Source organism: Ailuropoda melanoleuca, chromosome 4 (assembly GCF_002007445.2).
Source record: "Ailuropoda melanoleuca isolate Jingjing chromosome 4, ASM200744v2, whole genome shotgun sequence".
NCBI lineage: Eukaryota > Metazoa > Chordata > Mammalia > Carnivora > Ursidae > Ailuropoda > Ailuropoda melanoleuca.
This window is the reverse complement of record NC_048221.1, coordinates 93,974,963-93,999,587: the sequence shown is the minus strand read 5'-3', so window position 1 is coordinate 93,999,587 and position 24,625 is coordinate 93,974,963. Positions and strand designations below refer to the sequence as shown.

The window sequence follows — 24,625 nt, the reverse complement described above, 5'->3', positions numbered from 1 at the left end:
TCCCCTTGGGTCCCCTCCCCACCCACCGGCCTCCCTGAGTCTGTGCCATGTGGAGGACAGGCCTTGGGAAGAACACAGGCCCCCAGGGAGTGTCTTGTGAGAGAACGGCCACCCCAGAAGATGGAGTCTGGACTTGCAGAGGAAGGACTCCAAGTCCTCCAGAACCTGGGTGCTGGCTGGTCTCCTCCCTCCCCAAGAGCTGCCAGTCTCAGGAAGGCTGGCCACCATGCCTTCACATAGGCCGGCATCCCCTTTCTGCCCCTCCAAGACCACCGTCCTCCCCTTCCCCCTCCCTGTCCTCCTTGCTTTGCTCACAGACATGCCTGAGCCTCTGCAACCCCTTCCCCCACCCCACTGCTCCTGGCTCATTCCAACAGCGCGGCCACACCTGCCTCCCCCAGGTTCCCGTGCGGTACACTCCATGTCAGACACACACAGACGCAGCCTGGGGTCACCCCCAGGATCACCAGCTGCCCACCCTTGGTCTCCACACCTCTGTCCGCTTCATTCTCCTCCACTCTCTGGCCGAGCATCGGGCCCTCAGCTCTCGGCATCACAGGGAAGCCCCAGGGGATCCCCTGGTCACCTCCGAAGCACAACTCACTGCCTGACATCACACACTGTACTTCTCCCTGCCTTCCCAACTCCCCAGCCACCAAGTCCTCCAGCTTTGTCCCCGAGGTCCCCTCCTGCCCAGTGCTTGTCACTGCTCCCAGACCACTGGCCATGGTGGCCTAACGCGGCTCCTGCCTCCCGTCTCCTCACTACCTCTGCGATGCCCTCCTGACGCCCCTTGGCCCTCTCCCTCCTCTGAGTGCCCACCCTCCCTCAGGGCACTCCTGGAATGTCACCGGCCCTTGGGTGTCACCCTCTGTATGAGGGTGTGGGTGAACCTGCGCTTGCCCTCACTAATCTGGCCCCTGAAGGCAGGGCAGCCCCTTGTCCAAGTCCCCCTTGTGGCCGCAAGCCTCCAGCACAAACCCCGGTGTGTGGTCGGAAGTGAAGGCATTTGATGAATGAACGCGGGCGTGAGTGCGTGAATGGGTGCAAGGCTCCGTCCTGCTGCTCCAGCTTTGTGCCTCTCCGCTCCTTCTCTGCACCGTCTCCTACCTCACTGGACCCCCAGATCATTCGTGCTCCCTCTCCTCCCTTCCCACTAGCAGGACTAGATCGCCAGTCCGGTAAGCCCCGGTCAGGACACAAGGGACCCCAGGCACCGTGAGAGTCTGCGGGCATAGCCGTGGGTAAGGGCGTGCACCCCTGGGGGCCTGGTCTATGGACACCCAAGGGGGCATGGTGCAGCCACAAGGGGTGTGCAGGGGTGAGGCAGCTTCCACTCACCAGCCGGTCCGCAATCCTGAGCAGCTGGTTCTGAGCCTCAACTCTGTGGCTGATGTCCTCCCAGTAGGATGACAGCACCACCACGGGCTTCACGTTGCCCCAGGGCAAGTAGTAGTAGTGGCACCCTGGAAGGAAGCGAAGGGCCTGGTCCTGAGCCAGGAGTGCAGGGGCGGGTGGGCAGGGGACCAAGGGCGGGACAGATTCAGACACCTGCTGCCGCCCACTACGAGCCCCCAAGGACATACACGCGTGGCCCAGATTCCCCAGTGGCCGCACAGGGTGCCTGAGCTCCCTTCATCTGTGGAACAGTCAGCGCCACACTCATGACGGCTCTTGAGCACATCCAGAGGGGCTGCTGGAAGGACCCTGGGAAACCCACACTCTCTGAAATCTCTACACGAAGCCAAATAGCCACCATGAAATCAACTACGGCCCTGGGTCAGGATCAGTGCTGACCACAGCCCGTTTCGGGAGCCCAAACTGCGGTCCTGGCAGCAGAGACCCACCTAGAGGGGAGTGGGGAGTGGTGGGCGGCCCAGGGGGAACAGAGCAGCGAGTTACCCCAAAGGGGGTTGCCTGGGCCAGGGCCTTCGGGTGGGCCTCCGGCAGCTAGCTCTGCGGGAGAAGCAGGATTTCGGGTTGGGCCCCCGCTCTGCGGCCCGGGTCCCAGCCGGCGCAGCCCCGAGCCTCACCGTCAAAGACCGCCCGGCTGTACTGGGTGGTAGAGGCCAGCGGCAGGCACGTGGTGTCGAACTTGTTGCCATAGTTCCCGATGCTGACCTCGAACTGGATGGCATCATCCACATCCTGGAGCATGGAGGCCGAGTAGAAGGCGGCAAAGAGGGAGTACTTACGCCTCCGGAGATACTTCTGGGGGCAGAAAGGGCAGCTGATGGGTCATGGGAGGAGGAAGGAAGACACTGGGGTGGGGAGGGGTCACATGTCTGGCAGGCCCTGGCCATGACTGGCGCCCAATAAATCCTGGCTGGACGGATGGGTGGTGAATGGTCCAGCAAAGCAACAGTGCCCAGATTTGGTTACTAACTGAGCAAACTCATTCCAGGCCTGTGTGTTTGGCCATGTTCCTCTAACAAGGTCTGCTCCTCCAAGGTCATGCTGCTCTTTAATCCAAACCAGCAGCCATGGCACCGCCCTCTCCCCCCCACCCCCCGCCCCGGGGAAGCCTGGTCTCCTGCATCTGCCATTCAAAAGAGGCCGAAGGCTCTAAACCACCATGCCGTTGCCCAGAGTTCCCACCCCGTGCCACTCGGGGTCCCCAGCACGCCACCCAGCTCTGCAGTAGACACAAGCTGCCACGTGCTGGGGAGGAATGTCCCCTCTGGGCACCGGGCACACGGCTGAGGACACAGCAGGCTCTCGGTCTGAAACAAGATGACTTTGTAATCCCCTTGGTGGAAAGCAGAGAGAAGAGGGTTCCCACAACCGGGTTGGGGAGTAACGTGAACGGTAATAACAGCTAACGCGTATTGACGGCTCACTGCATACGGCTTTGAATGAATGTAATTCTCACAACAATCTTAGGAGGTAAGCATACTTACTACCCCTACGTCATTGATAAGGAAGGTGCTAGAGCCGGTAAGTGGTCAAGCCAGGATTCAAACCAGTGCTATCTGACTCGAGTCTGAAAGCTTAACCCACCATGCAGACCCCATCCAGACTCCTCCTGGCCGCGAGGCTCAGCGTTCCCACTTGCTGCTCTGGTACATTTGAGCCTCAGCGTCCCCATCTGTAAAATGGAGATACTAAAAGCAGCCGCCTCACAGGTGCTGGGAGGACTCCGTGACATCCAGCGTCACTAGCATAGTGTCTGACATATGCTGAGTGATTAATACGTGTCAGCTGTTCCTATGTTATTGTATAAAATAGACCTCTCACTTTGTATCAAGCTCTAGGCCTGTAAAATATTTTCATTTATCTTCTTTGAGCCTCTGAACATTCCTCAGGGAGACAGAGTAGCCGTGGGGTTACTGGTACTTCCCAGCGGAGGCACTGAGGCCCAGAGGGGTGCAGGCACCGACCATGGGTGGAGCTGAGCCCTCCTCCACCATGACACTAGGAGCCAGCCCCGTTTGGCTGCCACCTCCTTCACGCCTTCCAGAGCTACACCCCTCACCTCCACCCGAAGGATGTCATCCGCAGGGAGGTCCTCCACCTTTTGGTCGCTGTGCTCCACCAGCTTGGTCTCCAGGGAGAGCAGAAGCCGACCTCGGTAGGCCACACCTTCTCCCTAAGAGGGGAGGTTGGGTCACCAGGAGCAGGGGGGATGGAGGGGAGGAGAGGAAGGAAAGGGGCCTGATCTGGCCCTGAAGTTGCTCATCTCCCAGGCAACCAGGAGGGCCCTGAGCCACCCCCCTCACCCTGCAGATAAGGAAACGGTGGCCCAGAGAGTTCGGGGGATGTGACAAGCCATCCGGATGAGCACTACCAGACTCCAACCCAGCCAGAGGACAGATGGAACCTGACACAGAGGAGGCCTGGGTCCCTCAGGGGCCAGGAAAATGAGGGGGCCAGGGGGTCAGGCTAGCCCTGAAGAAGAAGCAAAGGGGAGGGAGTGAGAAGGAAGAAGGGGCCAGGAGGGGGCCAGGCGGAAGGAGGGTTCTTTGAGGCGGGAGCTGTCTGGCCCTGGGCCCACTCAAGCCCCATCAGGCCCTTGGAGTCCGGATCGGAGCAGATGCTGCCCAGGCTGGGACGGCCCTGCACGCAGGCCCGGGGATCTGGGTGTGTGGGGTGCTTGTGGGCTCACCTTGCCCATGTTGAGTTCTGCGTAGGGGTCCGGGAAGCCGGTGAACTCCCTGGGGCTGCCGTAGAGGTTGACGTAGCAGGGCCCGAAGGTGGGGAGGAAGCCCAGATGGTCGTCCACTGGGAGACACGGGTGGGGGTCAGAGGAGCCAGCCCCGTGGCGCTTTCTAGTGCTCAACCCAGCCAGCTTCAGGCCTGAGCCCATCCCTGGCCTTCAGTTCCCTGAACATATGCGGGATGCAGCAACCACAAGGGCATAAGACTCGTGACACCCACCATTGTCTCCCATAGGCCCCTTGAGCCTCACCACTCTGCCGAGACGTGGAGATGTGTATTACTTTATCACAGATGAGAAAACTGAGGCTCAGAGATGTGAAGGAGCACCTCACTACAAAGTGGCATCACCCAAAAGGCTCTGAGCTCAAAGCCCATGCACTTAGCCAGCATGCAAAGCTGGGGCTCAGGGCCCTCCACTGCCCTGCCCCCTCAGGCTACACCCCGCCCTGCATCCCACTCCCTCCTGCACAGGACTGTCGAGCCACAAAGGAGGCCACAGTGTCTGGTGACCAGAGAAGCCACCCCCCAGGAAGCCAGGGCGGGGACCTGGTTAGAGGTCCCAACCTACAAGGCAGCCCCCCCGGCCCCCCTGGCCACATGTCCCCCTTACCCCCCATGTCGTTATGAAGTCAAGACAGATTACCTAACAGCCCTGACTTATGCCAGCATTCTGTCTCCCTCCCCACGTTGTACAAAGAACCACCTTTCAGTGGAACAGGTTGGAGGAGGGTGAAAAGGAGAGTCCCACAATGATGAGGGAAATATTTTCTCTACATCACTTCCCTCCTTTCAGAGGCCCTCTGCTGTTAGGTCACGATTTTCCAGCCAACAGCCAAGGACAGGACTTCACTGGACATACTCTGAGAACCCTGAAAAGCCAGGGTGTCTCTTCCAGAGGAAGTTGGGGGGAGAGGCTGTTTCCAGAACGCCACAAGTGGGAAGTGGGCCCACAAGCAGGAATCATCTGGGATGATCCAATCCATAGGAGCAAGGATGGGACAAGGTAGGCACGGAATGAACGGCCTCGGCAAGGAAATGCGTGATCCAGGCCTAAGGACAGGAGCTATGAATCCCGAGTCCCGCCATGTGTCTAGAACCTGGGGTGATGTGGGGTGAGCAGGGACAGGGCTTGAGAAATAGGTACGGTCAGCCAGAGCGCAGGAGCGTGCCTCCCCACAGAGCCGGCCTCCGTCTCGGCTCTCCCCCCAGTCCCCAGCACACACAGGGCTCTGGCATTTGGGACAGAGGTGGGAGGCCCAGGAGGAGGAAACTAACATGGGCTTTACTAATTATTTGTACTAATCATCTCCATTATGATTTACCTTGTGAACTTCAAGAGTTTTCCACTCACCCTGGCCTCCTCCTGGTCCCCAAGATGCCTTGCCCGGCCCCCGCCCCACAGCGCCCTGCCTGAGACAGTGGACTCATTTGAGCCTGAGCGGGAGCCCAGCAGGTTCAGGAAAGGGCTGGGGGATGGGGTAGAAGGAGAAAAATTGTCTTTAAAGCATGCCAAGAGATTTTCATATTCAACAGCCAAAGGTAAGCGCAGGGACCCTGGTGGTGAATCTCAGGCCCACCTCAGACAAATCAAAAACTTCCCAGTAACCAGCACCCTTTCCCCTCCAGCTAAAACCCCAAGGCCCACCCCCTTGACATCCCTAGGGGGAAAGCACATACGGTCCATGGCTGGAGAAGGCTTGGCCACACCTGCAGGCTCCTCTGAAGCGTAAAGAAATGGAAAAGGGGTTAGGATGGACATGACTGGGAGGAGGACTGGTTACGTGAACGGGCATATGGATGGAGAGCTGGCAGACAGACAGATGGAAAGACAGACAGCTCCCGTGTGGGAAACACATGTGGCCCAAGGCCCCACCCCCAGCCCAGCTGTGAATTTATCACAAACGAAGTCATCGTCATGCCACCCTCCCTCCCAGCCAGACACAGCCCCTTAGCGCCGGGGTGAGCCCTGAGGTCCCTCCCCACCACTGCCGCCTACCTATGTCTGTGTGCTGTTTGCCAATTGAAAATGGGACCTGAAACTTGACTCAGTACATCCAAGTAATAACACACAAAAGAAATAGTGATTTTTTTTCTATGTTATAGCCAAATAAGTGAGGGAAACAAAGTACTGACACAAAGAGAGGGTGGGGGAAACACGAACAGGCAGTGAGGCACACCCCACACTCCGCCCAGCAAGCAGGTTGACACTTGAGACCAAGTTCACGCAGCAACGGCATTTCAAGGTACAACATCTCCATCTAGTGGCCACTTTCAGGATTGCCACCGAGGGCACCATGTTGCATTTTCACAACTGCAGGCACTGGGATCTGGGTTCAGGCACCTGGCACTTCTAAGGAAGCTCAGTGCCAAACACTGTCCATTAGCAGAAGGTTCGACACACTTGGACGTGCCCCTAAATGCTGGTAAGGGGTGTCTAGAAATGACAGATGCAAGGAAGGAGAAGTAAGAAATGAGAGAAGCAAGGAAGGAGATTCTCTAGCACCCTTCTGGGGTCTTGGAATCCATCCCTCACGTCTAGGCAGATCTAAGACACCCCGCAGGGAGTGGGCACGCTTCAGTCTCCTTTCATGGTCCTCTCTGACTTCAGCCTTTTCCTGCATTCTGACCCTCCCTGTTTCCTCCTCCAACCAGCTGAGTGTAACCAGGTCTGGGGTCATGACCAAGCCTGCGGATATGGCTGGTGAAATCTTTTGATTATTTTCATTCATTGGTCATCTTTATCTGTTTGTCTCCTCCCCAAAATATATATCTACGACTATTTCCCCATAGCTCCATGACTACAGTTAAGAGCCAACAGTTGAGCAAAATAGTGTGAAGGAAGACCGAGGAAGAGACACAGAGAGAAAGAGTGAAGACATGAGAGAAGGGGAACAGTGAAGTCCAGATACAAGGCCAGGGCTGACCCACTGGCGCAGAAGGCAGCAGGAGGGCGAGGCCGAGCTGCAGGGGGCCCAGGCCCTGGGACCCAGGCCCACAGCTCTCTACAGCCAGGCCTCAGCGAGGAATGCCGGCTAGCAGAAGTCAGAGCTGCAGAAACCATAATTCATGGCCATTTTCATATCCACAGGAATAGGTTTTCATCAGTGGGGGAGCCAGGCCTCTGGTCATGGGGGAGCTTTTAGCCACAGGGAGAGGACCAACACGGGCACAGCTGCAGCGCCGAGGAGAGCAGCAGCCAGGGCCCACCGGAAGGAAACAGATTTCATTTTAAGCTCCTTCCAAATGATTACAAACAGACCTGGCCAGTTATCTCAGGCTAATGAGGCCGAGGTCACAGCTTTGACCGCCATGTGCTTCTTGCAGAAGCAAACTCGGCTTCACATCCACAGACCGACTCCGATTCCTGGCTGTAAACCGGTGCCCAGCCTAGACAGAGATGTCCCCCTAACCCCACCAGCCATCTGATCAACACACGCCTCTGGGGTCCAGGAGGACCGAGCGGGTGGTTACCGACCAGCCTATTTCCCAGGGGCGCCCTTCACAAATCCCTTCATTTCTTCATTCTTCTGTTTGCTCATTCAACAAACCTCATCAGGCACAGCTCTGGGCACCGAGTGAGACGAGGCCCTGCTGGCAACTTTGACCAACGATTCCTAATTTGGGGGCAGGAGCACAGGCCTCCAGGTACCGAAGATCATTCCAGGTTCCTCTGTGTCTGCAGACAGCTCACAAAGTCAAGGGCAAAGTGACCGGTGAAGCCACCTAACACAAAGTCACCATTCAGTCCTTATCACCCTCTGCCAAAACGCAAGTGTCCTTCTGTTTTCCCCAAGCCCAGAGAACCAGAGCTGTAGAAGCCCCAGAACACTGAGGAATATTACCAGTTTTGTGGCCTGAGCCACCAAGCCCATCTCCCTCACCGGAGGGAAGCCAGACAAGACCGGGGGCAAGCCGTCCCGGCACCGTGAGCCGCACATCACAGCCCTGCAGACAGTGTCCACGGACACCGGCTTCTCCTCCTGGAGAAGCTGAGGCCGTTACCTGTCGCCAGCCCCACCAGCTCCCTCCCTCAGCACATCTCCCGTGCCCACGGTTGGCGGCCTGACACGAGCCGGTGCCAGACAGGAGGAGAGGCTGAGCACTGCTGGGAAGTCATCATCTATGCTCCAAAGAACAAAATGCACACATATACACAAACAAAAAAACTTTGGGGTTCTTAGAAAAAAGTGCAAGCTGCAAGTGCCATCTTTGCAGTATGATTTCCATGTGTATAAAGTTATAAAACAATCTGTGTGGTTTCATGGGTCTTGTGTGCCCATTACTTTTTGACAGAACTGCAGCTTCTAAGGAAATCACTCCTTTTTAAAAAACAAAATTTCTACTAAATGCTTCAGAGCACAGGGTCCAAGGAATAGTTAAGTGAGCCCAGGCAAACTTGTGGGCAGACGTGCTTAAGAGGCTAGTGTTAGGTCCTGTCCTCACTGGAAAGAAAAACAAAAACATGAAAACAAAAACTCCTGGTTGGGCCAAATACTCTGGTGAACCGGGAGGTGGGGGAATATAGAGAAACAACTGGTTTTTACAATTTGGTCGAGTTGGGGCTTTGGGAGCCGTGAGAAAGGGGTATCATGCATTGCCCAGGTGGGCTAGATCCCCCTCATGTGAAGGAAAAATACGAACGGTTGAAAGGAAAGTTGGAGTGACACGTCCTGAGACGGTCTTGGGACAAATGGGAGAAGCTGGACAGGAGCACGGCAAACGCTGACCCGCAGCACCCCAGAAAGGGACGCACCTCTAAGGAAAGGGACATCAGAGGCGTCGTGAAGCACAGCTCCATTTTGAGCAATAAGTTACACTCTTGTGTTGTTTCAGAGATCAAGCTATTTAATAATGCATTTAAAACTGATTAGCCATAGTTGCAAGAAGATTCTCATTTATTCCCAAAACAATCTGCAGGAGAGGAGGAACCCACCTTCCAAGGCCTCCCTGAACCACGCGTGGTTGCCCATGACCTGAGCGCCATCTAGTGGCCAAATAAACATCTTCCTCACATTCCCATTAAAACTTTCACAGAGACCCTGAAAGAGATCCAGGCCAACGTCACCAACAGTAATGAAGACTGATGGGGAGGCAGGAATCTAAACTCTCCCTCCGGCAGCTGATGGCAGACACAGCTGTAGCCTCTTCAAACAGTAGCCGTCGGAGAACAGTCAGAAGGTCACGTTGTGCTTCTACCAGGGCCCCTGGATTCTAAGGGTGGAGGACAGCACCAATGGGAAAACCGGAGAAGGTTCCTTCCATACCAGGAGTTTTATCTCCAAGGGGTCCAGAATGCCCTCTCTCCTACCCCATCCTCATAATGCACTGCCCCCCACCTCAGATCTATCTGTCCATCCAAAACAGCCATTCTCAGAAATTATCTGAACAGCACCAGAGACAGAGGACTACATCCTGGCATGATTGTTCCCAGCCGGGAGGGGGAGGGGCAGGGGCAGGAGGGGCCCTCCTAGCAGTGCCCTGTGGAAGGCAGTTTTTGTGAATTCCACCGATTAAAAGTATCAACGATGAAGCCAAACTGGCAGAGAGCAACTAGATATTAAAGCTGAGTGAGGACACCTGGAATTCCACTGCACAATTCTGTATTTTCATGTGTGTTTGAATTTTCTATAACTAAAAGGTGGGGGTTTTTAATGTTCCAGAGAACCTAGAAGAAGGGGTTGCTCAACTTCAAGAGCACTAGGGGGAATCTTCCAGAAACTGGGCACATTCACCTGCGCTCCAGGTAAAGATTTGTCAAGATGGATGGACAGAGAACAAAGTATCTGTCTGTAGAAGGACACCAACACTGACCAGGTAGGTCTTGCTAAAGAGTAAATAAAGAAGAAGGGAAGATCCACAGAGTACCAACCAAGATAGCATAGCTATCTCTGGAATCTCCGTAAGATTCCAGAGAACATTTACCTGAAAGTCTCAGGAAATGATTTGGAATCTCACCAGAGTGCAAGAAGACATAGCTTTTATGGAACAAAGCAAACTTCTGGGGGAGAACAGACAAAAAAGAAAATGGAAATATCAAAGGAATGACAGAGGGAAAAGAAGGCGGGACGAGAAACTAAAAATGCAATGGCCAATTTTAAACCACATGGAAAGCAGTCAGGAGAACTGGTACAGGGGGAAAAAATCAGATTAGTGATGTAGAAAGCCAATAATAATGATACTACGCAGCAAACGTTACTTTACTTTAGGGTTTCATGTGTACCAGACACTCTAAGAATGTTACATTTATAATCTCACTGGATCTTTACAACAACCTTATGAGGACTGGGGAGAGGAGAGGAGTGACTCACTCAGTTACAAAGAAGCAGAATTGGGACCCAAGCTGCCTGCTTCCAGAGCTCCTGCTCTTATCCCTACCCCACCCTGCCTTCGGCTGCTCGTGTTCCCATGTTAGAATAAATTATTCCTCAACTCAGATTTAAAGAATTCACCATGTCTCAAAATTCAATGAAGAGTCCTGCCCCGGATACATCAAAGTAATTTCACCATAAGAAAAAAGATGCTTTCCTACAAGCAGCATCTAGTTAGAAAAAAGTAAACTACCTACAAAAAAATCAAATCTGCTCTCGGAAAGTGCATCTGAATAAATTCAAAATAGACTAAATATTTAAATGTAAAAAAAAAAATTTAAGAGGGTTAAATATAACCTTGGGGTTTGCTGAAAGCCAAAATCATGACCTATGGGGCAGAAACCGTATCATTGTTTAGATAAGAGATTTTGAAAATAAGCACAAGAAGTTAATTAGAAAGTCCTAAGAGGCTTTCTAAAATAAGTTGAATAGAGTTAAAATAAGAGTAAAAAGATGAAAGAATAAAAAATTAGAAAAGAAAAATTAGAAAATTAAGAAAAATATTAGAATTGATAAATAAATCCAGAAGTTGATGCTTTGAGAAGTCCAACAAAGTGTGTGTGTGTGAGTGGTGGCACTGGGCGGGGGGGGGGGGGTTGTAACAAGGCTAATCAAGAAAGAAAACTCACACACATAGCATTAAAAATAAGAAAGGGGAAAATACCACAGGTAGAGAGAATTGTTTAAATTATAAAAGACTGCTCTCTACAACAACTATGTAAATAAATTAGAGCTCAGCATAGTGAATACTCTTCCAGGAAGATATAAATTATCAAAATTGACTATCATAAAAGTAATGAACTAAAAATAACAGTGATCACAGGAGAAACTGAGAAGTTTTTAAAGAGTTAGTGCTATACCCACTCAAAAAGGGCACCCAGCCCATCTGGTTTTATGGGTGAATTCTTTCAAACCCTCAAAAGACTATATTCTTATGTTATATAAACTGCTCCAGATGTTAGAAAAGACTTTAAATCTTTCCAATTAATTTTACAGAGCCAGCATTACCCAGATACCAAAACCTAAGAAATAGCAAGCAGACATACCAATTAAAGAGAATAGAAAATCAAGAAACAGGCCCAAGAACACATTTAGGAATTTAGTAGGGGATAAAGGTGGCATTTCAAAATACAGGGGAAAGATTATTCAATATACACTGTGGGTATTACCAAGAACAATTGTGAAAAAAAATAATGTTGGGTCCTTGTCTTATTAGCTAAGGAAAAGGTTAACAGATTTGGTCACATAAAAATTTTAAATTTGTATACATCAAATCCTACTAAATGGTAAAATAAAATAGACAACAATTATTTAGCACTAATATGACAGGCAGAAAGTTAACATCCATATATATACAGAACTCTTACAAAACAATGAGAAAAAGACAAGCATACCATCAGAAATATGGACCAAGACAATGAACAGACAACTTATAGTAGAATAACTATAAAGTATATAAATATATATAATATGTAAATATAAATTAAGTAGTAAAACATTTTTAAACTTGCATTCCTCAACTTTACCAGCTACTGATGAAATGAAAATTACGGCAACAATGAAGTTCACCCATCAAATTGACGAAGTTCTTTTTTAATATTATTTTTCCCTGTGTTGGTGAAGGTACAGCAACAGAAGCTCATATGAGTGACCAGAGGGTACGTGAGTCCAGTCTTTCTGAAGGGTAATTTTGATATTGACACAAATCGCTTTAAAATGTACAAATCCTTTGATACAGCAATTCCACGTCTAGGTATTCATTCCCAAAAAAACCATGAATTGTGTTAAGATTCAGCTACAAAAATATTCAGTAAAAGTTAGTTCTCTATAGTGTAGAAATTAGAAAACACCTGAGTATTTGTCACCAACTAGTTAACGTGGATTACGGTACAGTCACACAATGGAATATGTGTATTCATTTAAAACACACTGTAGAAGAATATTTAATAGCATGAATAAACATCTCTGGTGTGTAGCCAAGTGACAAAAAGCGATTTTCGAAACAATTGTTTCAAAACAGTGTTTAATGCACACACGTGTGTATGTGTCCACATACATACATACACACGAAAATCTCCCAGAACATTAATAATTAGCTCTTGTCTGGGGGGGAAGCAGATGAGGAATTCTACGGGTGAGTTTTATATTCTTCTTCATTATCTTTAAAATTTTACAAAATGATCATGGCCTACTTTTTAACTGACCAATGAAAGCTATTTCAAAATAGAAGCTGCTAGAGCACGGTTGGCCAGCATAGAGCCTGGTGCCGGGCACGGTTAAAGCCACTGATGTTATCTGCAGGGGTAAATGATCCTCTCCATACCAGTCAGCAGTGCAGCCCACCAGCCAAGGTGTAGAGAATCCGAAATGTCTGTAAACCCATTTTTAAAACTGGCCATAGCCCTTCTTCGTGGAAAATGGGCTGCGAAGGCCTTTTAATTAATATTCCCTTTTCTGCCCTCTCAAAACTAGTCGTATAAGACAGGTAGGGGTGAGTCAGGGGAGAGCGCGGGGGACCAGAGGACAGAACAAAGAGGGGAAACTTACCTTCTATTTCTCCTCCAGGGGCGGAGATTTTCGACATACTCAGGTAGGTGGTGGCCACGATGTCATTGTGGGTGAGGCGGTCCCTAGAATAAGGGGGCAGAAGAAGCCTGAACACAGGAGAGGGACTGCAGGCCACAGCCCACACAGGGAAGAGAGGGCCTCAGTTATACATCTTTAGGGGTGCTGATCTTCACTCTGGGTATGTTCCTGAGGCCTGGTAATCCTAGGGAAGAAGAGACTGGAAAGAAAGCATTGCCCAAGACTCCTCTGGAGGGAACTAGTCCATCTCGCCAACCACCAGCATCCCATCAGCCAACCAACACTGGGCTGCCAGCCTGGATGTCTGGGGAGACATCTGCAGGTTGAAAGGAAAGAGGCCAGAGGCAGGAGGCAGGGCGGGGGAACGGGAGGCTGCTCAGAGAGCCAGACCCCCAGACCCACAGAGAGCCAAGTTCCAGAACCTCACAAAATATCCAGACCAGGAGAAAACCAGGCGACCAGGAAGAAGCTATCTCCAAGGGCACAGTCTTAAATTAGCTTATGTCCTCAAATGCACAATTATGCCTTGTATCTGACTTTATATGGACGAGGCACTTTTAAACTTTATCTCAAAGGACCCTCTCAGGAGCCTTGAGGAATGGCTGCTTGTATTACCATCTCCATTCTGCAGATGAGCAAGTTGAGGCTCAGAAATGGGAGGTCTTTGCCCAAGGACAGCCTGGGGGAGGGGCAGAGCCAGAACTGAAACCCTTTGTCCTGACTCCTGGTCCAGTGCTCCTGCCATGGCCCATGCTGCTCCTGTGCCCAGCTTCCCAGGAGGAAGGCTTCTCCCCGCCCCAACCAGGCTAGGGGACTGTGGGTAGGAGCTCGAGCAGACCGACTATCATTGATGAGCCCATTAGCCAGCAGTGTCCCACGCAGGCCCTCCCTCTGTGTCCCACACCTGCCCCCTTGACAATAATGTATCACATAGCTAGCATTTATTGAGCACCTACTGAAAGCCAAGCAGTGTGCTAAACTCGTCACGTGAATTAGCTCCAACCCCCCCCCACCGGCACTATGGGGCAGGTGCTACCATTAGCCCCACTTTCAAATGACGAAACAGAGGTTGCCAAGATGGCAAGCCCAGGGCTTGAGCCAGATACGCCTGAGGCGGAAACCAGAGCTCCGATCGCAGCGGCCTGCTGCTTCCTGTCAGGAGAGAGCAAGAGCTCTCAATTCAGTGATTTGGCAATGTCTGGAGACAGTTTTGAATGGGGGGGGGAGGCAGTAGAGAGAAGCCACATTCGCTACTACACATCCGACAAGGCACAGGACAGTCTCCCCCCGCAAAGAATTTTCTGGCCCAAAATGTCCTAGTGCTAAGTTGAGAAACGCCCGACTGGGCCAGACCCATTGCCTTCCTTGAAACTTCCCCGGTCCGTCTTCCTCAGAGCCCTGTAGGCTCTCTCTCCCTCCTGTGAGTACCTTGGTCACAGACATGCTTCAGGCGACGACACACCCAAGCCCCGTTGTGAAAGACACACTTGGGCAAGGATGCATTATTTTCCTCTAAATCTATACCCATTAGATGCCTGATCTCTGCGGCTCCCTCCCTTCCTCTCTGTACTTCCCAGGGAGGTGATTAAGCTTTGATTTTAAAGCGTCTCATCGGGGCAGGGGCTAACGAGGAAGAGTGCACTCATGGTCAGCGGAGATTTTCATCCATTTTCCTGATGATGATGTTAATAAGCTCTGGAAACACATTTCCTTAAACACTCGACAGTGAGCTCATCAACACCAGATAACTGGCAGCTGACGGCATCGGGAGGCTACCTTCACCACCCAGCCCTGGAAAAGAGCGGTGCTAGAAGAATGGGACTTCTCACCTCTGGTCCTATCTGAACCTTGCGAGAAAGGCAAGAAAACGGGAGGAGGGAGATTCTGTTTTCATGGGGGTGGGAGTAGCTTTTTGAGTTTCTGTTTTTTTAACATGAAAGCAAATTAAAGAATTGAAGGGAAGATTAAGTTACAGGGAAAAGGCCATGTGGACCATATCGTATTTCCAGGATTCAGGTAATAACAAAAGTTTATCTGAGTTTTCTGGGAAAAAAGGCACTTTTCTGCATAGGAACTTGCTGCAGCAGAATGCTTTTTGGCCAAGAGTTGGGTTTTGGGGCTTGGGGTTGCTTTTGGAAAATACAGCAAGTCTGAAAATAGACTCACAATAAAAATGCCACTTCAACCCAAACCAGAGATGCAACCACCAGATTCCGTAATGTGTTTGGATTGTACAGTATGCTGATGCCTTTGACACAGCTCACACAGCCCCGGGCAAGGCCCGGCCGCCACACACGGGACAACCGCACCCGTGTGCACGTGTGCACCCAGGCATCCACGCGCACGGACACACAGAGACACCCACAGCCAATCAGCCCCCGTCCACGCGGCACACTCAGGTGCACGCACACACCGTGATCTGAGATCCAGAGGTGGCTCTGGGGACGGACAGCACCGCTCTCCCCCAGACCGCTGGCCCACGGAACATACCTGCGGTCAGGGCCCTAGAGGCCTCTCCCTCCTGGCCCTCCCGGCTGCCGCTTTCCTCTCTAATTCCCACAAGCTGTTTTCTCTCGGCCTGGGGAACTGGCGCACACTTTAATGGCTCTGTGGCCTGGGGGTTTTCCCTGGTCTCTCATTACCCTCCTGGCTGGGGGTGCCGTGGCCAGAGACCAAAGGAGAACACGCTGGGAACCGCACGGCCAAGACTTTTTGAGGGCAGAGAAAGGACAACTCTCTTTTTGGAAAGCCTGGTGTATGGAAGGTCCTAGAGCTTGTGCGTGGGACCCCTAACAGCCCTCCAGGTGCGAGAGAGATCACACACCTTAACGTGGTGGGAAGCAGACAGCCCAGTGGGGAAGAACACAGGCTCCCAGCAGGCTTGGGTTCGATCCTGGCCTCAGCTGCTTCCCAGTTGTCCCTTCAGACAGGTCACTCCCTCATCTATAGAGTAGCCAGGAGTCGAGCTAGGGATCACGTGATGTCACACATGTGAAATACTTGCTGGGCATGGGGACTGGCACACAGTAGGTGCTCAGCAAGCGTTAGAGCACTTTCCTAAGATGTCCATGTGGCTCTGGCCTTCACCTGTTCCAAGCCTGCAGTGACCCCACACCACTTCATGCTAGCAACCCGAGGGGGACTGGTTCGCAGCCCATCCTCCCAGCTCTACTCTTTCAGCTTCCTTGCCTTTGCTTGGGATCCTCTCCTCACTGGAATGCCCTCACCCTGGACTTATCAAAACCCCACCCCCTCCAGGAAGCCCTCCTGGCACCCCCTGCCCTAAGGTATCTCGGGTACCAGCTGGCCGTGAGTAAGCTGTGAGTAGGCTTTCCAAGAACAGCCCACGCCCTCTCCTTCTCTGGCCTCCCAGCAGAGGATACTCCCTCACCTAAAACCGACTCTCCCACCACATGCTCTGAACTGAGGGAAATTGAAGAACCCCTGCAGACAGCCACGTCCAAAGACTCCGAGAGCCAGCACTTACCAGTCCATGACGCGAATCCTCATTTTTTCACACATGGAGGGAAACTGAGAAGGGAAGAGAGACGTGTTGGGGTGGGGTCCTTTTAAAGAAGGGGAAGTCCAGGATATGGGCAGGATGCTGGGGAGGCCGGGAGCCCCGGGCCTCCCGGAATGGGCGTGAAGGGGCAAGGCTCACCATGGCGGGCAGCGTGATGCTCTGGTTCCACTGAGGGTTGGCTGTCTTCTCCAGGATCTTGCTGCAGAGCTAAAAGACACACAGGACAGGTGGATAGAGTTCTGGGGGACTACAGACTCCCTCGGGAACCACCTCACCAGCTGGGGGCTGTTCTCTGCCATGTTGGCCACCCTTCAGGCTGGGCGGAAGAGGCTGGGGGCCTCAAAAGCTCAGACACAGGGGATTGCAGAGACAAAGCACAATGGTAAATCAGACCCACGCCTGGAGGGTACGGGGTGGGGTAGCAAGGGAGTGTGGGGGGTAAAGGGGGGATAGACTGCCTGAATTCCACAGCCCTTCTACCCTTATCTCCTACCTCTGGCTGGAAATCCTTGCCCCCACTTCCCATCTGGCCATGACCTTAGTGTGGGGGCCCTGAGTCCAGACTGGCTTTCCCAGGGGTCCTGTTACAGCCTGAGGCACTAACCTCTACCAGACAGCCCAGACCACCTGCCCCTGTGGAAGACTGAGCCCTGGGAGATTAGAGGTGGGGGGAGGAGAAGGGGAGATGGTAGCGGGAGGGCCAGGGCTTGGGAGCCGGGCACCAGCATCTAAGAATGAGAGAACTCCGTGAACATACAAACCCCATAAGCCACAATCTGCCTCAGATCAGACCTGCTCTTAAGACTGGGCTTTCCACAGTCAAGAAACCCAGCAGAGGTGGAAACTAGATCCAAACCAGTGGCTTGTGTGCTTGGAATCCCCAGGGAGCTGCCACGCCCCTTAGCCAGCTCCAGGGCATCCTGTACCCCCACAGGGAGAGCAGGTAAAGACTATTTCAGATACACAGATCCTGGTAGGTTTGCACATCCTGCAGCCTTTTTCAGAGCCTTTCCTATGGGCCCTGCATTGTGCTCGGCATTTTGTGCATTATCTCATTTAATGAGTATCTGATCAGGGGCTTCAGTTCCTGCATCAAATGAGGATGCAGCTGCCATGGGGGCCAGGACTTTGTCTCCATCCCTGGACCACCCAATGCCAACACCTGTCCCCACCCTCCCCACCTCCGAGAAGAGCCCAGGCAAAGGCTGGGGGCAAGGACAGGCATCACGATTAGCTCCGTGTGCCAGCAAAGAAAGGAGTAAGGATAGTAGAGAAAACAACAATCTCATGGGACAACGGGCAGATGGTGAACGAAGATTCAAAGGGTTGAGGCACGTAAAAGGACACTCAACCTCCCTCATAAGAAAAGAAACACAGATAAAACCAAGATACCATTTCTCACGCATCATTCATAAACTTCTCTAAAATCTGACAAGGCTGGGGGGAAACTGCACGCTCATATGGTGGAAGAAAAAAATAGCTCGACCCTCCAGAGGGCAACTGGCCACTATCTCTTCACATTGCAAATTGACCTACCAGTTGCACCTCTAGACATTTATTCTACAGAAACACTTGCATCTGTGCCGAACGACACGTAACGAGATTATTCACTGCATCGCGGCTTGAAATATCGAGGATATGGAACAACCCACGTGCCCACCAATAGAGGATGGATTAAATAAATGATGGTCCATCCACACAATGCAGCTGTAAAAAGAATGACCACTGCTCTAGGATAGGAAAGTCCAAGTTATATTATTAATTGAAAAAGGTGAGTCCTGGGGATGTAACGTACTACACGACGACATGGCAGAGTACGTAAGGTATATCTGAGAGTTAAGACAGTAGCTCCTAAGAGTTCTTATCACAAGGGAAAACACATGGTTTTCTTCCTTTTTTGCATCTATATGAGATGATGAATGCTAACGAAACTGATGGTGATCATTTTGCAATCTGGAAGTCAAGACATCATGCTGTGCCTCAAAACTTTATTCCAAAGGCTGTTCAATAACCTAAGAAAATACCGCCCTATGAAAACGGGCTACCGAAGAGAAAATGCAGTTGATTCTTGTTCCTGATGGGAGTTACACACTCTACAGATCACCAAGAACACTGAATTCTTGAATATTAAACCATTGCTCTGAGGGCATTTCAGGGTTAAGTTCCTACGAGCCTCTGTCACAACACTTTCGTTAAATAGTCAATACATAACCTTGTGTCATGAGTGTTTCTGGTCAAGGATATCTTATTTAATATACACCGTTGATTCATTAACACTGAACTCGAGGTCAGCAGCACTGTAACTCATGCCTCAATGAAGGTCATCTGACATCCTCTCTCCTAAGGCACATCCCGGCCTTTCTGCACAGAGGAACACCAGACAGCCCTTCAGCACACTCTAGGGGGCCATTTTAAACAGCAAAACACACATAAAAAGCACCGAAATGTGAAAAACATGACACCGGGGAGACCAAGAAAAGGACACTTCTTTACAGGATGACAACCCAAACAAAAAGGCAGACTCACACTTGTCTAACTTAGTGATAACGTGCGTCAGTCATTCCGCACAGTCGGCAAATGATCATGAAAGTGCCATGGGTATTAATTCTAGGATTACAAATAAATTATAGCAAGTAGGTGAATTTGCAAATATAGAATCCACAAATAACGAAAACCAACTTAATCTGAATCCAATTTTTTTCCAGTGGGGAGAGGGGAGGGTTGGGAGTGGAAAGCAGTAGAGAGAAAAACATACACTAGGAAATAGACATGAATGTTAACAGTGTAGTTATCTCCACAGTGATGTGGGATACAGAAATATGGTTAGGTGGTTTTTTTTTTTTTCATTTTCCTTGATTTTCTCTGATTTTTTTTCCATTTTTTAATAATCTATAGGTTTTCTTCTTGCATTCAGAAAAAAAGTTGCTTTAAAGTCTCCCATCCTCTCCCCACCTCTCCCTTCCCTCTCACCAAGAAGTGTGTGCGTGTGTGTGTGTGTGTGTGTGTGTGTGTGTGTGTGTGTAAAATCAGGTATGGTTCACATCTTGGATAATAGTGCCACCAAGTGTCCATGAGAGGAAGTGCAATGAGGACCAGGCTGGGGTGGGTGGGCACAGGGAGGACAAAACCCCAGGACTCCAGATTAGGTTGTAGTGAGAAAAAGTGACATGCAGGCAGGCTGAGGGAGAGGGACAGGCAGAATGAGACAAGCAGGAAGGGTTGCTGGAGAAGAGAGAGGGTGACACAAAGATCCAGGGACCACCAGAGAAGTCTAACAGGTTGAAGCCTTCAGAAGGGAGGGGCTCAATTGCCTCTGTCACAATAAGCCCCTTCCTTCTAGGGGGAAAATGGGAGGGGGAGGGTGTAGCTACTTGCAGAAGCCCAGTCACCAATCAGCTTTACATAGTCCCTTGCTTTGGCCAGGTCCCCTAGCTCCATCTCCTCCCATAGACATTTGCACCTACCTAGAAAAACTCCCAGGGCCAGCCAAGGGCATCTCAGAACAGAAGACCTTGGGAGATCAAGGTGCCTTTGAGGACCCAGGAGCAGCCAGGAGCCCTGGAGCTCTGAGACTTGGCTCCCAGAAAAGCCATTAAATTTGAAGGCACGTCATGTTGGTTCTCCCCACCATCAAAACACCCTACCACTTTGGGGAATGTGAAATAAAAAATAAAAACAATTTTGAGACATGATTTCCCTACCTGTGAAATTGGGAAATTAATCCCAGTCTTTGGAGGAAGTGTCCCACAAGCCTGTCCAGCCACACCTTCCCTCTTCCTTCTCGCCTTCATTGCTTCTGTTACAATCCCTCCTGAAGCTAGATACAGGGCATCAGACCCCAATGCCAAGCCCAAACTAACACTGCACTTAGGTGAGGACCTCGCACTTGAGTGAGGACCTGCACTTGGGTGAGGACCCACAATGAGCATTTACACGTCAGTGTGAGAGAGTTTAAGATCCAAGTTACCTCTCCACATACATTTTCACTGAGATCCTGAAATAGGCTCCGGATGGAGGCGCCATCTTGAAGGGGCCCTCAGGGGCCAACTTCAGTTCATACATCCAACACAGTAATGACTGACTTTAACACACTGAATTAATAAAAAGTATTGCGGCCCCTAGTAATACGCAAAGGGACTAAGGGGGAGGAAAGTTCTTCTTTCCAGAAAACAACTTATAAAGAGAGAAGGAATGATAATGAGAAAATCACCACTTTGCAACCCCAAGTAAATGACGTATTGAGGCAAGGAGGTCAATGGCTGCATAGACCATTAGGGAAGAAGTTGCTCAGAAACAAGATATGCACACAGCGCCAAAATACCACCCAGAGATACCTGGCGAAGTACAAAAGGGAGCGTGCAGTTTGACAAGAGAAAGATCTGGAGACACCATCTTAAGCCAATGATCAGATAATCATCGCCGGCGGTGGGACAGCCTCACACTGCTGTGATGCAACNTCCTGTTGTGATGCAACAGGACACACACATCACCTACGACACATTTTTGCCGAATACTGAATCTGAAGCTAATCTGGTCTCAAGAACTGATTTCCAGTTTACATGGACAAATGGCCTGGGCACTTCAAAAAGTCAAGGGGCGAGAAAAATTGTTGGGGTGGGTGGGGATGGTCAGGAACGGCTGTTACAGAAGAGACTGAAGAGGCCTAAGGACCCAAGGCAGAGTATGAATTCTAGTTGGGTCTTAGATGAGCACAAAATCAAGCCATCTCCAAAGGACATTTTGGGGATAACCAGAGAAAATTTATATGAGCCGGATTCTGCCACTATTAGGGAATGACTGTTAATCTCATAAGTGTGATAATGTTACTGAAGTTACAAAGAATTTTCTTTTTCTCAGAATGCCTGCTGAAGCCTTTAGGAATAAAGTCTGCAACTAGGTTTCAAATGATTCAGCCAGAAAAAAAACCAAGTATCTATATATAGAAAGTAAATGCAACAAAATGTTAGCAGTTGCTTCATCTAAGTGGGGGTCATACCAGTGGGCAGTGTGTTCACTGAATACCTCTTGTAACTTTTCTTGATGCTTTAAAATATTCAAAAGGAAGAGTCGGAAAAAAAAGTCTATTAACTACACACGGGAAAAACCGGAAAGACAGGCACCAAAAATAAACTTTGTATGGTGCGTTATGGGTAATTTTATTTACTTTTTTCTGTAATTTTCAAAATGTCTTAGTGAACATGTGTATCAGTAATACAATAAGAAAAGAAACAAAAGGTGGGGAGTGAGTCTGGGCATCAGACAAGACACCCCCCTCTCCTTCGCCCCACCCCCACCTCAGGGCCGGCCTTTGTTGGTGGGACCGGCTGGCAGATGCAGCTCCTTTTCAAAATGAATCTAAGAACAGATTAAGTGAAAGGAAAATTGCACAGTGCTCTGTGAATGGGAACCCACCCCTCCCCTCCATCACCACCCTCAGCTTTTAGCGTTTCTTGCAGGTTTTTGAAACTTCTCTTCAATCGTCCTATAACACCTGCGGGTTGTCTTCCCCTCCCCACCTCTGCCTGGGGAGCGAAGGGGGAGCAGACTGCCGGGTGCCCACCCTGAGGTACCCAACTCAGATTCTCAGCCTTTCTGCCCTGCCTAGTTCCAATTTTCCTATCAACCTGCAAGCCATTTGACTCAATTTTCCCAGCCCTGGTTCTGCGGCAGGTGGAGCTCTCCTCAAGGTTGGCACAACCTCAGAGGGCCCTGACCCCACCCTTGCCAACTCCCTGCAGTCCGGACACATCTCAGAGCCCCCCACTTCCACCCCAGGGAGTTCTGGAAGCGGCGGAGTGGGGGGGTGGACAGTCTGCGCCCACCTGATCTGTCATTTTCCCACCATTTCCACCACAGTCTCTGCTTTGAGGTTAATGGACTAAATAAGATCGGGTTCTTGCCCACAAGTCGGAGAAACAGATGCTAACAACTACCGGAATGGAATGGGAAACCGGCTAAAAGAGGGCCTAGGACACCGTGGAGCGCTGAGAACTGAACTCGGGCCCCGATCCCGTGGGGATAGGGAAGCTGGACACTGAAAGATGCTGGACTTTGTGGGGAGCGGGCAGGGAGGGCACAGGCACGGGCAAAGGCTAGAGGGGTGACCACGAAGGGAAAGAAGAGGCAGGGCAGACAAGACACAAGGCCGCCCTGGGAGCTGTGCAGTTTGTCTGCACCCAAGGGTGCGGGGAGGGAGCCCCTGTGGCTGAAACCCCGCCCAACCCAGCGCTCCGAGCCGGGGCTGCAGAGCTGCATGTTCCCGGCAGGGGGCGCCATTTTCTCACTCGCACAAATGCCCTAAGAGCGGACTTCGGCCCTGGGAGATGCGGCGAGAAAGTTCAGCAGTGCAGGGCCTGGTCAGCTGGATTATGCGGTTTGAACTTCGTTGTACAAACAAAGTGGTTTTAGGCTAATTATTCTGGGGCCTTTTATGGAGAGAACCCAGAGAAGAGAATGAACCCAAGGCTGCTGTGTGGTCTTGGGAAGAGATGACAGTGGGTGGAGGAGAGGGAAGGGCCTTGGGACATGTTTGAAATCAAAAGCAGGGGTGGCATGTTTGATGTAAGGAGGTCAAAAAAGGGAAGAATCAAGGCAGGCCACGTTCTGCAGGGCCCAAGGGCAGCAGACAGAGATGTACAGAGGACTGGGGAGGTGTGGGGCTGAAGGGGGGTCAGAGTGAAACAGCTGTGGGTGTCCTCTGTGGAGGGGTAAGGCTGAAGAATGAAGCCAGGGAGAGCCTGTCTGAGGGGCAGAGGAGGCTGGGGAGGGCCTGCCTGGGGTGGGCTGGAGGGAGGGGGCCCACAGGACCCACAGCAGCAGCCCCCTCTGGGCAGAAGACAGGCTGCAAGGAAGAGAGGCATGAGTCATCCCTAGGGCCCCCACGGGGTGGACTTTCTCCACTCAACTTCTGCCACAACTGCTTTAAAATGATTATGCTTCTATCACTTTTTTTAAGTTTCCCTATCTTTATGCCTTCACATCTGGTTTCCATGCTAGTGCTTAATTTTCCCCCAAACACTCTTCTATCTGTCCACTGTCTGTCCTCCCCGTGTCTCTCACCTATGTGTCTGTCCCAGGTACCCCAAGCAGACCCATCCACGTGTGTGTGCATGGCAACACCGAAGAGCCAGGCCTGCGGGAGGGTCTCACCGTTCGTCCCCCTCCCACCCCCCCCCCCTTTCCACCTACCTGTCTCCAGACCAGCTTGGGACTCCCTGAGAGAGACACTGTGGCACCCCTCAGCCTGGGGACTCCCCAAACAGCAGCCCCTGAGGGCACTGCCCAAACAGCTGTGTTCACGGGCCCCTGCTCTCAAGGACTTTCTGAACAGGTCCACCACACGACTGATGGATTGATTGATTAGCAATCTACATCACTAAGGGCAGTTAACAATCCAGAAAAGGACTGGAAGGTGTTATAATAATATTCCATCATTAGTGCCTATTTGACATTTCCTTAATGTCCATTAGCACAGTGATCGACCTGATGTGAACCAATAAATCAAGTCTGCTTTTATTTTTATTTTTTTTTAAGAATTTTTAGCAGCAGCTAAAAATTAAGGTTAAGCATATGCCTTCGGCTCAGGTCATGATCCTGGGGTCCTGGGATCCCGACCCGCATCGGGCTCCCTGTTCAGCAGGGAGCCTGCTTCTTCCTCTCCCAGTCCCCCTGCTTGTGCTCTCTCTCTCTCTCTCTCTCTCTCTGTCAAATGAATAAATAAAATCTTAAAAAAAAAAGAAAAAAAAGAATTTTTAGTCTATGCTGCTCCAAAAGAATATTTTACTGAATTAGTCAAATTATGTATAAATGTGTATACAGATAGATGGATATGTGCATATGTGTACTTATGGCATGTATAGATATCTATGTGTATAGGAATGAGAGGAGGGGACAGTTATAGATTATATACCAGCTGCTATCTACATGAATACAACAGATAACAACAATTAGCAAATATTTATATCCTATTTACCCACCTATTTCATTTTAT

At 50.8% G+C, this 24,625-nt stretch overlaps 1 protein-coding gene across 1 annotated transcript in view; it reads right to left on the bottom strand.

Annotated features, from left to right (window-relative positions):
• Positions 1 to 24,625, bottom strand: part of DYSF (dysferlin) — a 208,483-nt gene that overhangs the window by 117,419 nt on the left and 66,439 nt on the right. Inside the window, exons 14-21 of the mRNA XM_034657277.1 lie at positions 16,774 to 16,842; positions 16,600 to 16,643; positions 13,074 to 13,156; positions 5,836 to 5,877; positions 4,106 to 4,221; positions 3,476 to 3,589; positions 2,034 to 2,211; positions 1,342 to 1,466 (exon numbers count right to left, since the gene is read on the bottom strand). Of these exons, the coding sequence (XP_034513168.1) occupies positions 1,342 to 1,466; positions 2,034 to 2,211; positions 3,476 to 3,589; positions 4,106 to 4,221; positions 5,836 to 5,877; positions 13,074 to 13,156; positions 16,600 to 16,643; positions 16,774 to 16,842 (771 nt within the window). The remainder of the gene's footprint in view (positions 1 to 1,341; positions 1,467 to 2,033; positions 2,212 to 3,475; positions 3,590 to 4,105; positions 4,222 to 5,835; positions 5,878 to 13,073; positions 13,157 to 16,599; positions 16,644 to 16,773; positions 16,843 to 24,625) is intronic.